Source organism: Felis catus, chromosome B1, assembly GCF_018350175.1.
Source record: "Felis catus isolate Fca126 chromosome B1, F.catus_Fca126_mat1.0, whole genome shotgun sequence".
In the NCBI taxonomy this organism is placed as follows: domain Eukaryota; kingdom Metazoa; phylum Chordata; class Mammalia; order Carnivora; family Felidae; genus Felis; species Felis catus.
In genome coordinates, this window is record NC_058371.1 from 26,236,092 (window position 1) to 26,253,564 (window position 17,473).

At 44.0% G+C, this 17,473-nt stretch overlaps 1 protein-coding gene across 5 annotated transcripts in view; it reads right to left on the minus strand.

Annotated features, from left to right (window-relative positions):
* Positions 1 to 5,745: 5,745 nt before the first annotated feature.
* LOC101088073 (low-density lipoprotein receptor-related protein 2-like) overlaps positions 5,746 to 17,473 on the minus strand; it is a 44,225-nt gene continuing 32,497 nt past the window's right edge. For all 5 annotated transcript variants that reach the window (XM_023252423.2, XM_045055308.1, XM_045055309.1 and 2 more), the window contains 10 exons: positions 16,852 to 17,053; positions 16,601 to 16,765; positions 16,224 to 16,424; positions 14,219 to 14,768; positions 13,671 to 13,796; positions 12,214 to 12,324; positions 10,686 to 10,922; positions 8,347 to 8,824; positions 6,628 to 6,736; positions 5,746 to 5,907 (listed from right to left, as the gene is read on the minus strand). In XM_023252423.2, the coding sequence (XP_023108191.2) occupies positions 5,881 to 5,907; positions 6,628 to 6,736; positions 8,347 to 8,824; positions 10,686 to 10,922; positions 12,214 to 12,324; positions 13,671 to 13,796; positions 14,219 to 14,768; positions 16,224 to 16,424; positions 16,601 to 16,765; positions 16,852 to 17,053 (2,206 nt within the window). In that variant the 3' untranslated portion in view covers positions 5,746 to 5,880. The remainder of the gene's footprint in view (positions 5,908 to 6,627; positions 6,737 to 8,346; positions 8,825 to 10,685; positions 10,923 to 12,213; positions 12,325 to 13,670; positions 13,797 to 14,218; positions 14,769 to 16,223; positions 16,425 to 16,600; positions 16,766 to 16,851; positions 17,054 to 17,473) is intronic.

Consider the following 17,473-nt stretch of genomic DNA (forward strand, 5'->3'; position numbering starts at 1 on the left):
CCCTGCAGGGAAGACACTAATGGGGAACAGCACAGCCGCTCTGCCTCAAGCCTCCCCCTCCCCCACCACCATGTACCAACACAGCTTGTTCTGAATAATCCCAATCACATACAAAGTATGTGTCCCCAGTTACTGGCTGAAGTCTTCTCAAGATTACTCCAATTATGCCTGGAGGGCGGGGAAACACGTGGAAGTGGAGGAGATACTGTGTTAACAGGCTTCCGGCTCTACCTGTTCTGCAGTGAGGCTCTTCTGGGAGCATGCCCTCACTAAGGAGGGGTGAGGTTTTAGCACACAAGCTGTCGAGCCTTTGTGGAGGCTGTAGGAGGGCCGTCAGCGATGCTTTGCAAACCACCCTCCACTGCACAGATCGTCCAACTGATAGTTTTGGGGATGACTGTCATCTCGTCAGCACCTTTGTGGACACTTTGGAAAACCACTGTTCCAGGCTCTGTGTTTGTGGAACTTACACACTCTAGCAGGAGAGCTGTGTATAAGGAAAATGAATAACAGACCAGAGCCAAGGGCTGGGGGAAAAAAAGAGTGGGATTTTAGGAAAGGCAGCCAGGAAGGGGGTGATGGCTTGACTGGAGAATGGAAAGAAGGGAGAGGGGAACGTTGCAGGCCGAGAGAACAGTGATGGCGCAGCAGTCCAGGCACCAGGGTGGTTTGCTTCTGTCTCACTCTAGAACAATCTGCTAAGGACAGGAAGAAGTAGGAGGTACCTTTGAGCAAGCCTTGGGAAATCCTGCCCTCTCCCTGTTGTCAGGTTAACCGCTTCTCTAGGAGGGAATACAGTCTGGAACAAACGCAGTCTTTTACAGAACGTTGTCCAAATCAAGGGGCGCCTGGGAGGCTCCGTCGGTTAAGCGGCTCACTTGGTTTCAGCTCAAATCAAGAACTCATGTTTTGTGAGCTCAAGCCCTACGTCGGGCTCTGCACTCACAGAATGTGTTCAGAATCGAATACGATTCAGTTTGTGACTAACTGGTGAGAAACATCCTGTTCTGTTGATGTATATAGATAGCCCACAATGCAGCAGGCAGAGAAAGACATTTGAATCTCAGGGCCACATCACATCCCCAGGGTTCTGGATCTTACCCCCGTATCTTAAAATGAAGACCTGTCAATCATGTCTTTAAAAGCCTCAGGATGTTCCTTGTGTGTCATCCACTCTTAGCTTAAATGCCATTCATGGCTTGGCCAAGGCCTGTGTTTTTTCATAGTTTTCCCCTGTCCCATCGCACCCTAAATGGCTGCTCTCCCCCATCAGCTTCAAGGTGTCCTATTTGAACACATCATCCACATGTTCAAGTGTGCCGTTTTCTTGGGGTACTTTCTTGGGGTACTTTCCTGTTTCACCTCTAAATTGAAGGTAAGGGCATGGTTTCTATGCATTTTTATAGTCCCAGAATGGGTACTAACTCTTGTTCAGGGCCTGTTAGCAATTTATTAAGTTAGGGGCGCCTGGGTGGCTCAGTTGGTTGAGCGTCTCACTTTAGCTCAGGTCATTATCTTGTGGTGCATGAGTTCGAGCCCTGCATTGGGCTCTGTCCTGACAGCTCAGAGCCTGGAGCCTGCTTTGGATTCTGTGTCTCCCTCTCTGTTCCTCCCCTGCTCACAATCTCGCCATCATTATTCCAAATAAAAGCTTGTGTGAGGGGCCAGGGAGGAAAAAACAAAAACAAAAACACAACGTGTGTGCAATTCTCATCCAGTCTTCCCAATGACCTCCACCCACATTCCTCTCTCCCCACACTGCAAGCTGTGAAATGAGCCCCTCCAGTAAATCTCCATTACACAGGACTGAACACAGGAAAACAAGGGCTTTGGTCCCAATCAAGGAAAATACAGACAAGGCGTTTTGGAGTGGGGGTGGGCGTAGGGCCTGGGAGAGGCAGCGCTGACTAGGGGGTTTATTCTCCCGTGTCGGTGTGTGGAGAGGAGGGCTTAAACCTTGAGGTAGACACAGTTCTACAGCACTCTTGTCCCACCAGCCTGCCCAACACGTCTGACAGGGAGGCGGGCGCCGCTGGGGGGTTTTGGGGTAACGGTGGGGTTTGGAGCTGATGGCCAGGAAAGAATTCTTGAACATGTCTTTGGTGCAAAAAGGTGATTTTATTAAAGCACGGGGACAGGGCCTGTGACAGAGCTACATGGGGGTTGTGAAGAGTGACTGGTTATATGCTATGGAGTTGGGAGGTAAAGTCAAGAGGAAGTTTCTTAGAGGGATTTCCATATGCTAAAGACTCACATTACTGGAGGCCTTGCTATTGTCAAGCTAAGCTCAGTTGTTTTTTTTTTTCCCTCTAGCAAAGCATTATGATTAAGACCTAAGAAATGGTATAGTCTGTAGTTGCCTCAAGTATTTGTCAATGGGCTGCAGGTTATGAGGAAATTTAACTTAACCTTCCAGTTCCTTCTTGCCTTTTTTCCCCCCATCACTATGGAGGGGAGGGTGATGTTGGGGCTCCAGGAAGCTGAGTCTGTAGGTTTCTGAAGATTAGGCTATGGATAAGATTGCCTTTTTCTTATAATTTGCTAAGATATTTGTGAACTGATAGAGACTCAGATCCTGCACGACTGTGATCTCTATCAGGTAACCATTGGCTTTCTTTCCTTTCCTTTGTTCTTGGGCAGGCAGGGGTCCCTGAGGAATATCCCACGTAACCCACCTGGGGGATGGGTGTGCTAGCTTGTGCTTGGCCCTCCGCTTGTCTTATGCTCCCTCATCATAGCCACATTCATAAACCAGCGTGAGGTCCAGGCACAGAGCCAGGCAGGGCAGGCCAACTCACCGGTGAGGAGCACCTCTGCCATTCAACATGGCCACCACCGCTCTCCCCCAACCACCCTGGCTTCCAATCGTGCCAGTGCCCCCCCCCAAAGAGCTGCCACTCATCACAGGGCTGAGGGTCCCCGCAGTTTTACTAGAATTGGGGGGGGGGGGCGGCTGGCATATGCTTCCTAATAACGTAAGGAACCTGCCCTTGCTGGACTTCCTAATAACGTAAGCAACCTGCCCTTGCTGGACTTTGGCTTTCTTGTCTGTACAACGGGGAAGAATGGATTTGATGTGATCAGAGGGCCTTTCTAAATTTAGTATCTTGAGAGTGAAAGGTAAGAGTTAGGTGCAGTGAAGAGGAGAAAAATAAGTGAACAGTGAAGGCTTAGGAAGCTCATGGACCTGTAAATTGCCTGATGGCAACTAACTCCATGTTCTGGCTCTTGGTTTCTCTTGAGTTTCAGAAGGCTTTCAGCAGTTAAAAGAGTAGGAACTTGATGGATCCCTCCCATTATCAATGATCCCCCATTTATTTCCTAAAGAAAGTATACAGTGTTTAACTGCTGGCTATAAACATAAAAGGTCAAGTTTTGCATAGGGCTCCTTGACTCTAAAGCATGAACCAGTTAACTTTGGTAAAGCTCCTTGGTCTCTCCAGAAGAGAACCCAAACCTCCCAACAGATTATAGATGTTGAATTCCTATAAGGAAATTCAAATTTTATATCTGCCACGGGGTTTACTACTCCAGCTCTTTACGTGGAGAAAAAATTAAGAAATTAACACCTAATACAGAGACCATCACAAAAGGCGGCTCTTAGAGTTAATATGCCATTGCTCCAAACAGGTAAGATTATGAAACTGATATAATTAAACCCAATTCTGGGGATAGGGATGGTTAGGAATTGTTCACCTTATGAATGGGTACTTAACATTTATACTTAAGTCTTTCCGGTGAAAAGGACATTCAGATGTGTCTTGTAAACTCTTAACTATAGGGAAAGCGTAACAGGATGTGTTGAACTAGATTCAAGTGGCCTAATACTTAGACACACGTTCATAGGGGAACAAAGAGAAAAGACATAACTGAGCCAGGGCAGAAGGTGGAGGGAAGGGGTGCATCCACGACACACAGATTTGGCTGCAGTCAGCAACCCTTTTCCCCAGGAAGAGGAAACGGAGGTCCTATCTGGGATCTAACCTGGAAGCGAGGCCCGCAGGTTAGAAGGTGCGGCCAGGAGTTTCAATCTAGTGGACAGCTTGCAGAAGTAGGAAGTAGACGGAGCTGGCCAGAACACGAGCCTTGGAAGTCCCATGGAGGCTTGAGGTCCACAGGAGGTGAAGGCGACGGCTGAAGTGTGTCCAGGCAAAGTGTTAATACTGCCACAGGTCATCCGTGCATGGTTTCAAGCCAGATTCTTGTGTGGCATTTTTACTCACTTTTGCACAGAGAGGCAGAGCCTTGCCAATGGCCAACTTGGCAGTGAGATGGTTCTTGGGAGAGGTAGCAAGAGAAATCTAAGATTCCCTCTGTGGATGAGAGAGGTCTTAGGCACTTTGGTGCTGAAATGGTTTTTGCCAAATACAGCTAAGCACCCGATCAACTTAATGCTGCTCTGTGTGTCTCCCAGGATCAGGAAAGGCGGAGCCCACAGTGGTTGTTTATTTGGTCAAGTACTTGGGAATTTTTATACTTGACTGCAAAGCACAGTCTGTTTTACGTACCACACTCACAGTAAGAAGCCCAGGACTTCTCTTTATGCTCGGTGGCCTATACAAACCCATTTTGTAAGAAACTAAACTAAACATGTTCTCAGTCTCTAGTGTGCAGGCATTTTTGTATTTTCATGGGATGTTCGATTGGCCTGAGAGAGGTTCTGTTAACCCCCTTGTTATCACTGGGGAAACAGTTTCATGATTAAGTGATTTGCCCAAGGTTGCTATTTTAGACAATTTTAGACAATACTGCAGTTACCCGTCTCCCATCACTGATACAGTGCCTTTGATTCCTTACATAAGTGTGAAGGAAGATGTCATCTCGAAGGCAAGCGGAAGTATTAGTGGCCAAAGGGACTTTGGGATCTAAGTAGCATCTACATGTTTCCCCGGCAGGCAAGAGCTGTTTGAAATGCATCCTGGTCCACACCTCTAACTCTGTGTTGAGAACCGTGTCCACCCACTTTACTTCAGGAAGCCTTAGACAAATTGTCTGGTCGAGTTTCTACATCTGTGAAGTAGATTCACCTGTACAGTTGATTCTTGAGCAAACAGAGGTTGGGGTGCCCTCCCCCGGCAGTAGAGAATCCACATATAACTGGGCTCCCTCAAGACTTAACAGCCTCTTGTTGACCAGAAGCCTTACCCATAACAGTCAATTAACATATTTTGTACATTGTATGTTTTATATGCTGTAACCTGACAAAATAAGCTAGAAAAAAGAGTTACTAAGAAAATCATAAGAGAAAACACCTTCACAATATTGTACTTATTGGAAAAATCTGCACCTAAGTGGACGCATAAGTGCAGTTCAAACCTGTGTTGTTCAAGAGTCAACTGTACTTGGTTTTAGAATCAAATGAGAGCATTAACGGTTTTTATAAATTTTCAACAAAAGCGAGTGCTAAGTTTGTAGGTATCAGAGAGTGGTAAAGAATTAATACTTGAACGCTTGCTACACTGCAGAAACTTGGCCTTTACCTGAAAGGTAAAGATTCGAGAGAGATCATTCCCGTTTGCAAGACTGAGAAACCGGTTCAGAGCAATTAACTACACCTCAAAGTTAGTGACAGAGAGAAGATTCAAATTCAGAACCTCTGACTAGAACTGGGGCCAGGCACGCGGGGATTACAAAGTTTCTGTGAACAAGCCACGACCTAAATCACTTGGGGCCTGTACTGACGTCCACCCCCACTGGTGATGAGTCTGCCAACACCCACTAACAAAACCAGATGAACTCTCCCAATTTTAAAGAGCAGTTATTTTAATAAATTACCATTTTAGCACATGCAGTTACAGTAAGTTGCAGATGTTAAAACAGCACACAATACAATGTATAAACCATTTTTATTGAGATGTTCCAGCTCCTGTATTCATCAGGTTAGTCAGTTTGTAAAGTTAACAGTTCCTGTTGGAAAAGAGACTTGAGGTTAGAGAATACCCTATAACTATAGTTGTTTTGTGGCAGGGGTTGGGGGGGACGGGGAGTTAAGATTTTATTTGTAAGTAATCTCTGCACCCAACATGGGACTCAAACTCACATCCCCGAGATCAAGAGTCATATGCCCCACTGATTGAGCCAGCCAGGTGTCCCTTAATATATATATATTTTTTTAATTAATTATTTTTAAGTAAGTTCTACACCCAATGTGGGGCTTGAACTCATGACCTTGAGATTAGGAGTCACGTGCTTTACTGACTGAGCCAGCCAGGTGCCCAAGAATACTCACTATGTTAAAACAAAGCAAAACACAGAGGTGGTCAAACAACAAAGATGTTAGCACAGCTCACAGAGGGATGTAAATTGTAGGGGTAACTCCAGCTAACTCTAATGACATCCCACCCCACCATATGACTGAGCTCCTTGTGGAAGTTCACCAAAAGCTGAACGTCTAGGTTACTGTTTCATGCATATTTCACTTCAGTTTGAACTAGAGATTGAACAGAGTCTAAACATAAACAAGGGACTGGACATCCATTTGACACACATAATGGCATCATTCACCAATTACAAAAAGCTCTGTAACTTACCACTGCCTAGTTTTGCCCAGCTCGGATTTTTCAGAAGGGACCTTCTTTCACTGTACCCCCACAATCTGTTTTCCCCAAAGACACTTCCCAGGCATACCTGCTCGTCATAGGCTTCATTGACAAAAGTCTCACTATTCATTAGATTTTCCTCTTCTTGGCCATTTTCATTATGGTGGGTCATATTTCTTGATGCTGCTGTACTATTTCTAAAAATCAAAGAAACAGTCATCAGAGTTGTTCCTGGAGATTGAAGCTGGGATCGGGCTATGATTAGAAAGGGCCAACTCATCCCCTATCAAACAAAGGCTATCATTATGGAAATGATGTTCTATTTTGTCTTTTGAATGAATCAAATGATCTAGAATGGGCAATACTTGAGTCAATTATGATTTGTTACCAGGCATTCACTTAATTTCCAAAATAATACATCTTCTCAACTGGGGGAAACTAGGTAATTGGGGTCAATGAGAGATCTGACATAGGTGACTTAAGAAAGCAGATTAATGGAGCACCTGGGTAGCTCAGTGGGTTAAGCATCCAACTTTGGCTCAGGTCATGATCTCATAGCTTGTGGGTTCAAAGCCTGTGGCCCTGCACTGGGCTCTGTGCTGATGGCTCAGAGCCTGGAGCCTGCTTCAGATTCTGTCTCCCTCTCTCTCTGACCCTCCCCCACTCATGCCCTATCTCTCTCAAAAATAAACATTAAAAAAAATTTTTTTAAGTAAACATTTTTTTAAAAAAGCCAATTAATGTGGTAGAAAGACCTGAGGTGACCATCAGTATCCCAAAGGTAGAATTTCAGTCTGTTTTAACATTAGTAAGCTATTAACCAGTGTTACCTTGGGCAAAGATACACCATTTCTCCTGGCCTTCTCTTCATTGTGTGAACGCTGGACAGAGACATAACTTTTAAAACTTTCCTTCTCTCCATATTTCTTGATACACAGGCTGCTTAATGTCTTGGCCCAGTATGTGTAACCTAATCAGTTTCTTCAGTTTCTATAACTTCCTATACTTAAGCCGATTTCGTCATCCTTTCTACCCTTAGCCAGCAATTTGTTATCCTCATTTGTTTCTTTAATCCTGTGACTCTCTTGCTTTTACGCAAAACTTTTTGTTTGCTTTAAATCTTTCTGGAGTTGATTTCACCTCCTGTTAGGGGCTGAGTTGCATCCTGTCTAAATTCAAATGTTGAAGTCCTAATCCCCAAGCACCCCCAAAGAGGTAATTATGCTAAAGTGAGGTCATTAGTTTCGGCCCCAATGCAATATAATATGACTGGTGTCCTGATAAGAAGAGATTAGGACACAGACATGTAGAGGGAAGACCATGTGAAGACACAGGGAGAAGTCTGCATCCATAATTCAAGGAGAAACCAACTCCACGGACACATGGATCTCACACTTCCAGCCTCCAGAACTGAGAAAGTAAATCTGTTAAGACACCCAGTCTGGCAAACTAACACACCTCTGAATTTGCCTCCAAACAATCATTGGCACTAACTCTGCCTTGTTGGTAAAGAATCTCATCACTTCATCCCTGAGATTATTATGCCACTAATGGCTGTTGAGGGCAGTCTTACCTCCATCAGTGCCTCATACATCCCTTACAATCTCATTTGCCCCAGGTCTGACTCAAAGACGTCGCCTCTGTTGTTTTTCTGTAGGTCATCTAACAGTGAGGGCTGCTTCATCACCCAAATCCTTTCTCAGAGGACAGGCTTCTAGGATGGAGCCATACCTCTGACCCCATTAATCTTATTTTATAAGCCTTCTTGGGAATAAACTCTCCCGTGAGGACATTAATAACTGCTCACCTTTTTAATTTGTGTTCTCTTCTGAAATAGACAAATGCTCCCAGAGCTACCAGGACAACTGATAAGGCAATGGTTACGCCGAGGGCGATGTGGCCAGGGGCGGGTCCACGTGCTGGCTCTTCACAGAACTCTCCACCATATTCCATCAGACAGCTGCACTTTCTCAGCTCTCCTACCACTGTACAGACTCCCCGCCCATTACAGTAGTCGGTGCTACACGGCAGATGTTTTGCCCTCTGTGAGTCCTTGGGATGAACAGGCTCGCCTTTTCCCTTGGTCTCTGAGGTCTTGCTTTCTCTAGCAGAAATTGGAGGGATGGGTGTTTTTCTGAGAGGATAATTCATCCCTTCTGGCCCCGGATATCTAGCCTTGGGAGACTCAGTAGCTTGGAGAGGTAGCTCAGCTTTTAGGGTCCACCTTTTACCGGCCTCTGCATTTTTCGATGTTGGTGCTGAATGGGTTTTATCTGGATAGGTACCTACAAAAACAGGTAGGAGTGTGGGTATATACACATATGTGTCAGTTGAGAACGATTTCAGAAGAGCAAGAATTCCAGAAGACTTAACCAGAGAAGTCTGAACTTATCATTACCATAACCTTTGGACAGAAAATTAAAAACATACAAAAACCTGCATATGGTAAGGCACTTAAAATGTTTGGTTTCAGGAGCAGCCTATCATACCAATCTATTTATAAATGACGGTGTGCCCATTTTTAGCCAATGTAGACCACCTCCATTACCAAAATGTTTTATTCTATAAGGAATAGTGTGGTGGATCTAAATGGTAAATCTCTAGAAAGATTTTTAAGATGTAAGTTTATCTGTAAACATGATTTTTTTTTTTTTGAACCCAAGTAAACTGTTGGCTTAGCGAGATCTACTAGCTGCAAATATTGGACTGGACTTGGTGGCAGTGGTGGGCGCGAGAGGGTGGGCAACAGGGCGCTTCTCACCAACAGTCTGAAAGTTGGGTTTGTGTTGAAGACGTTTCACCATATTCTCCATCCCTGTTGGCACAAGCATTATTCCACACGAAACTGCTAAAGACCAGACTCCTGGGAGGGAAGACAGCAGCACCTGCTGTCTCTGCCTTAGCTGGTGTTACAGGCGTGTTTCCGCTCCTGGGCAGTTTAGGGTCTTTGACAGTTGGGTATATCCAGAGGAAGCCAGTCTAGCTTTATGTGCCTAATACCATCCCCTCCAAAGAAGATTCATGTGAAAGTCAGGGTGAAATACTGATTGAGGAGTAGAGCCAATGCTTTGTCATCAGGACGGGAGACAGGAGAGTGTATGTTAGGTTTCCAGTTTAGTTTTAAACCCAGATGGTGAGGGCGATGCATTTCTCGCTCACTGACATGTGTGCTTGAGTCACTGTAACACAAGACGTTTTGTAAAACCATTCTCATTCACTAGACCATAGAATCAACTCTGGGAGTCAAAACCTATTAACTTTCCAATTTAAGATGAATTGATTAGGGATAACAACTGGTATTCCATCTAGTCAGCTTTCAGGAAGATGAAGGTTTAAATTGAGCAATAAGAACCCTTGGCTATAAGACTCCTTTTCCAGTTTGTTTTCTTACTAGTTATGACGGGTTTCAGTGCTGAGCCCACTGTTTCTTCAATTCTACAGCTCACATGACTTGAATACCATTGGAGCCAAAGCTGTAGATTTGAGGATAGTGACTGCCACAGAATTAGATATCACAGTCACTTAGCTGACTGGCCAGGACAACAACTTTCCATGAAGGCCCTATGTGGCAGCAGCATTTCTGTAACGACCATCTACCAGCTAGCATTTAAGAACTAACATGACAACAGTATGTACTAAGATGGAGGCTTTATTTGCATGCTCTTGTATTCCTTAACTCTTTGACATAGAAAAGTGCTTTTTCCACATTAACAGCGGGGAGCTGAACCAAGACAGGTCAAATCGTTTGCCCAACCTCCTCCTCCTGGGCTATGCTCACTATGTGATCAATTTAAATGCACAGAATCAAATCTAGATTGAATGAATGTTCTTTCAGACAACATACAAACTGTCGGACTCCTTGCAGCTACCATAATGCCTGTTCTAAAACTGAATGGGAGGACACATTAGCTTTCCAGAAGGTGTCTATATAATTTGATATCCAATTTCCCATAGAAGTTTTATGTTGTTGTTCAGTTTAAAAGTGCCTGTAATAACAAGGCTATGGTCTAGAGGATAAAAGCTTGAGGGATACTACAGAATTAGATATTAAGAATTAGATTGAGATATTAAGAATTATTTTATTAAATATTGAAAGTATGTCATGCATGGTGATGAACAGTGGGGTCCTGGATAGGAATTACTCACAGCCCATTTCATCAGATCCATCCAGACAGTCAACATGACCATCACAAACTTGCTTCATGGAAATGCACTTCTGACCATCCTGACAGGATTGTGATGGCCCAGAGCACTGAACAGCTTTAACACATCTGCTTATGTTAGCCAAGTAGTACCCACTGGGACATTTACAAGTCGGTCCTTCAGGGTTTGGCAAACAGATATGGCTGCACCCTCCGTTGTCCTTTGAGCAGCTGTTACTACCTGTAGATCCCCCCCCCCCAAAAAAACATTGATTTAGATGGTTTCAGAAGGGTCTTCTGCAAATGTTCTACAAACAGACTATCAGAGTTATGGGACCCAGATGTTTTTTTCCAGAGTAGATAGCTTTTTAGTTTAACTCCTTTTGGTCAACCAGGTGCTGAGTGTTTGGTGATTCTTCTTCATGGATAATGATGACTTCAGAAGGCTAAGAGTTCAGACAAGTGAGAAGCTTAAGAAAAATCGCGCTGAACTCTGGCCCATCCCAGACCCCCTTGTGAGTTCTCCTTTTTCCCTCACATCAAGCACCCAACAATAACACTAGAAGGGCCTTAGAAATAAAGCTGTCTTTAGATGAAAACATGAAGGCTGTGGTGTCTATTCTCCCTCTGTAAGATTCTGAGTAGAAGTCAGCCATTTATAGCTGATCATGGTTTTGCAAGGCTTAGATCTTAAGCTTTAACCTCTAGTAAGGTTTTATTTTGAGATATTCCAGGAATAGTAGACTAGGTATGTATATAGTGCAGATAAAACTTGCCTCAGGAGTGACAGGGACCCTTCTGCTGCTTCTCAGACCTAAGCCACAGATTATTATCACTTGGGTGACCATTAATCCACACTGAAGAATTCTGAAAAGGTTCTCTCTGAAAAGCCTTCAGAAGTTTAAGCATGACTAACACCAGTTTTAGTCATGTTTAGCTTTCCAAAGCAAAGCAATGGGGCAGCAATCACTTAAGACCAAAATAATATACACGGCAGTGGTACATGTGGTTAACTATTCGAGCTCACATTGTTGGTGTTAATCTCAACTAGGAAAAGACTTTTATCTATTACTATTTTAACTAAGCCCATCATCACTCTACCCAAACACTGGAGAAAAGAAAACATCTGGGCGCCCCCAGGTTGGTATTCCGAAGGATTAGTTAACACCACAAGTAGATACAAGTGACAACAAGTAGAATAAAGACCAGTTCCACTGCAGAGATAAAAGACAATTCCCATTATACCACAGATGTAATTCCATCCACAATAGAACCCAAGTATACCAAACCCCAGCCCAATATACTTACCACTGTGTTTTATCTCCTCAATAAGTAACAGGACTAGTTATATACCAGAACTATACTGCATAGAACTTCATAAAGATAAGAGAGTTATGCAGATCCACAAGAATTTGCCAGAGAAGTAATTTAATGGGAAACACAGAGTTATTTCAAGGAGATATTGTGGGATGGAAGGTCCCCTTCATGGGGGAAGCATAGCAGGCTTCAGTGTTGTCATAATTTTTGCTTACCCTGTTGACTAAGTTTGCTGGAAACTTTTAAATCCACAATCTTCTGGTCTGTTTGGAACCACCGGTTTTCAGAAAGTTCTGCCTTGCTGTACCAAACCTTAGTGATTTGGGCTGAAACAAAAGCCAGTGAAATATCATGAAGAAAAGCAAATTTTAAATTTTTTTTTTTAAGAAAAGCACATTCTACTTCTAAGACAACTTCCTGTGCAAAAGAAATTGCTCAGTATGGAAATTGTCACCCATCTGCATCAACTCCAGTTGAGTAACAAGAGTTTTACCAGAGAGACAGGTGTTTTTCTAAATCTTGTTTCTGGGAAGAAATTTAAGATAAATAAAAACAGTTCTATGCCTTCCTCCAAAATAAAGTCAGGTGTAAGTTATGTTGAGCACATTGGTACACATCCTGATATACAAAGACAGAAAATTAGGACATGAGACATTTAAATATAGCCCATGCAAATAATGGGTAATGATTTTAAACATTGTTCTAAAACATTTCTGAAAATGGTTTGTTGCGATAAGCATCACCAGGGGATCTTACAACAGAAAGCAAAGATCTCACTACATACCTAATAAATTAGCATCTCTGGGGTAGGATCTGAAAACTTGTTTTTGCAGTTGTGATGTGGCCAGCCCAAGTGGTCAATGGACCAGCATTTGGAAATTATAAAAGAGACAGCTTTTAAATAGCGTTTTCCAGTTTTACCAAATCTGGATGCTAGCCAGAAACGACATACTAGAACACTGTGGTTTAGGACAATGGCTTTAAATTCTAGAAATTCCTGGGGCGCCTGGGTGGCGCAGTCGGTTAAGCGTCTGACTTCAGCCAGGTCACGATCTCGCGGTCCGTGAGTTCGAGCCCCGCGTCGGGCTCTGGGCTGATGGCTCAGAGCCTGGAGCCTGTTTCCGATTCTGTGTCTCCCTCTCTCTCTGCCCCTCCCCCGTTCATGCTTTGTCTCTCTCTGTCCCAAAAATAAATAAACGTTGAAAAAAAAATTTTTTTTTTAAATAAATTCTAGAAATTCCCTGCAAGTACAGAATGTTCTGTAATTCGCTTAGTACCTCCATGCATATTTAGTCAAGTGAGTCATGTACCGTCCTCATTTTACAGGTAAGGTGTTATAGCTACCAAGCAGCATAGCAGTTATACTACCTGGTTCCAATTCCTGGCCCAGTTCTCTCTGTACCATATCACAATGTCCTCTAAGGCAGAGAGCTTTTAATGAAAGCCAGAAATTTCAGGTAGAACAAGATTAAGCCTGTTTGTATATAAAGAATAATATTTTTTCACATAAAAGCTTCCCCAAGTCATAGAATCTCTGTTACATATACATGTTAGATTAGAGAAGTTGCTTAACTATTCTTCCAGAAGAAAGACCCTACCAAAGATCAATGCTAAGCATTAACAGATTTGCTTTAGAGATCCAGGAGTAAATTCAGATCACAAAGACACCCACCATCATCAACTGTTGTCCAGAACATCATGCCTTGGCCATATGTAAAGAGGTTAAGGCCCTCAATTCCTCTGCGGTCTACTCTGTATCTAGAGCCATCTTGTTGAATACTTTCTATGAGTCCTCTCCCTAGAAAGAGAGGCTTAGTTAATCTCACTTAGCCTAAACAACCATACTCTATCCTGTAGCTCTTTGGGTCTTGTCCTGCCTCCCCTCCAGGAGGATATGATCTACCATGCATTTTCTGAAGGACGGCTCTCCTTCATTCACTCCAACAGAGATACACCACGATTTGCTCGTGCACATTTGTTAAGTTCTTGATTTTATTCCTTCACAAAGGGGCAACTGCATGATTCTGGGGCCTATTACTTTCTACTCAGAATGGGGAATCATTGTGTTTGTTTGGAAGGTGGTACAGAATATATAAACTCAGACCTAAATGCTATTTGAATGTCTTCATGGCTGAAGACCAGAAAGCAGGACATCACTATTTCACTCTGGCTAAAGAGTCCTTCGGACTCACATTTAGGGCATAGGTTATAATTGCTTACCAGTGTCAGCCCAGTACACTCGGGTCCCCGAATCCGAAAAGGTCAGGCCTGCAGGGACCTGGGATTTCTGCCACAGCACCTTCCTCCTGCTGCCGTCCATGGAGGCACATTCAATCCTGGGCCCACGCCCACCATCCTCCTGGGAACCCAGGTCCACAAAGCACATGACTGCAGAGGGTGGGTGGAGCACAACAGAGGCAGGATGGTAGAGGTTTTCACTGAACAGGACAGTGGGACACTGACCTTCTGAGGAAGCTACATTGATGTGGGGATTCTCACTGTCAATCCAATATATGTTTCCACTCAACCAGTCCACAGCAAAGTCGATCACGGTCCCCTCCACGGATAGGATTTTCCTCCAAGAGAGTTTTCCAGATTCTTTGAGCCTCAGTAGCCTGATATCACCATTATCCAACTCTGAAAGGTAGAGAGCCTTTTCTTGGACTAGGTAGTCCAAGGATGCAAGCTGGTTCACAGTGGCAAAGGGAAGTATCCTATGTTCTGGTAAAGTTGGCTGTCCTAGTAACGCTTCTAGATTTTTCAGATAAATCTGTGGGGAAAAAATTAGGTGGATGGCACCAGCTGAATCTAGTGTCATTCTTCACCTTGATTTTGCATTAATGTCACGCTGCTTGGAACATATGAGAGTTTGAACTTATCTTCTAAAAACCGATAGCAGTTATTTTTCTCCCTTCATGGAGCTTTAAGCACTTAAAAGCCCTTGAATCCATGGGTTTTAAAGAGGTACTCCTTCATTAAATGCCCTCCCCTTTATTTTGTAAATTTTTGAACTATAATTGACCTATGACATTTGTGTAACTTTAAGGTGTCCAAGGTGTTGATTTGATACATTTATATATGAAAGGCCCTCTCCGTTAAATGAGACTCCACTATTAATATCTTAATGAAACTGAAGTCAGTCTTTCACCCCAACATTTTTCATTTTCATCAGCTTCTTTGCGAGAGAGACAAAGAGTATGTGTGTGCACACACAAGGGGCAGAGAGAGACAGAGAGAATCCCAAGCAGGCTCCATGCTACCAGTGTAGAGCTTCTTGTGGGGCTCGATCTTGTTAGAAACTGTGAGATCATGACCTGAGCCGAAATCAAGAATCCGATGCTTAACCAACTGAGCCACTCAGGCATCCCTCAACATTTGTCACTTTAAAGTACCAAAGTTGACAAATCGTCTCTATAGGACAGAAGTTAGAAGTGACTTGTTTGTTGGTACCTCCTATGATTTAAGAAAAGTTCCCTCACAAAATGTACTCCCCCACTCACTCACCCTCCCCCACCAGGCTAGAACCCAGCTGAGCTGCTTGTATTTAGAATTATTCCACACCACCAGTGAGATGCCTGGACAACTAAACGAGATTAATCCCACTCTCAGATCCCTCACCTGTGTTCTGATGTGCTATTTCTTAAGAAGTGGTCTTCATTTCGTAGCCTCTTTATTTTGGTCTTTATTTTGGTCATGATAGCTCCCAACACACAGTGAATGCTAGAATTTAAATTGTATTTGAAGAATATCCCAAGGGGGTGGGGGTCGTGCCTGACTGGCTTGGTTGGTAGAGCATGTGACTCTTGATCTCAGGGTTGTGAGTTTGAGCCCCAGATGAAGTGCAGAGACTAAAGAATAAAAAATTTAGGGGAGCCTGGATGACTCAGTCGGTTAAGCATCCAACTTTGGCTCAGGATATGATCTCGCAGTTCATGAGTTCGAGTCCCACAATGGGGCTCTGTGCTGACAGCTCAGAGCCTGGAGCCTGCTTCGATTCTGTGTCTCCCTCTCTCTCTCCCCCTCCCCTGCTTGTACTCTCTCTCTCTCTTGCTCTCTCTCAGAAATAAACAAACACTAAATAAAAAAAGAAAAAATTAGAAAAAAAAAAAGAACATTCCAAGGGCAAGGGCCCCTACTATGTATAACTGTGCATGGGGAATGCAAATTACTCGGTCTGAAATGGACTGTGGCCCAGGCCCAGACACGTAAGGCTGTGGAACAGTACCTGCATGATAACTGTGGGCAACACAAGGAACATAAATGCAGACTCCTCGAGTGGAATGCAGGTGGTGCCATCGTCTGCGAGCAGGAGTCCAACTGGGCAACGACAGCTTCCCTTGGGGCGTGGGCTCAGAAGGCACAAGTGAGAACATCCAGCGTCCAGACAAGGATTGGTAGACTTGGGCTGGAGCACTTCATGCATGATCTGGAAGAAAGCAGCCAGATGTTACTATGCATCACCGAATCCTTACAAATAGCTAATGAGTAAATCTTGCTTTCTAATCATGACAGAAGGATGTCACTAGTTTGCACTTGGGAAGTTCATACATATGGCCTTTTTAGGGAGACTGAGGGGCAAACTTTGAAGAGTACACTGTAGACCTTGAGTCCGTACGGCTGTTCAGAACGCTTGATGAGGACAGCCCTGTCCTTGCCTGTTGTCTTCTTCATGCGTTGTACAGTTCTCGTCTTCATCTCAGACCAGAAGACTTCATCTTCAAACACAGCGACCGAAAAGGGGCTCTTGATTCGAGTTAGCTGCAGCATCTAAAATGGTGGTGATGAGGTTTCTGGGATGAGTTTTACACAAGGCATAAGACATTACATACAGCCTAACACCAAGGGACACTTACAGTAATACCAGTGCCATCTAGATTAGCAGAGCCAATACAGTGAAATTTGTCATCAGACCAGAATATCTTCCAGCTAAACTGGTCAAGCGCTATGCTGGTTGGCGAGCCAAGACCTTGATCGATGAGTACTTTTCTGCTGCTACCATCCATCCCGGCTTGTTCTATTTGAGGTTCTCCTCCAATTTCAGACCAGTACATTAACCTATACAGATGAAAGTCAGCTTTAAAGTATTACCTCACAGAAAATATTGATTCATTCCTTAAAACACTGATCTCTAGCCCAATTATTTTTTTTCCTCAAACTTGGTCTATTCCTTATGTGAAATTGTGAAGTGGTTGGGGCGCCTGGGTGGCTCAGTCGGTTGAGCGTCCGGCTTCGGCTCAGGTCACGATCTCACAGTTTGTGGGTTCGAGCCCGCATAGGGTTCTGTGCTGACAGTTCAGAGCCTGGAGCCTCCTTCGGATTCTGTCTCCCTCTCTCTCTGCCCCTCCCCAGGTCACGCTCTGTCTCTCTCTGTCTCTCAAAAATGAACAAATGTTGGGGCGCCTGGGTGGCTCAGTCGATTAAGTGTCCAACTTCAGCTCAGGTCATGATCTCACAGTTTGTGGGTTCAAGCTCCGC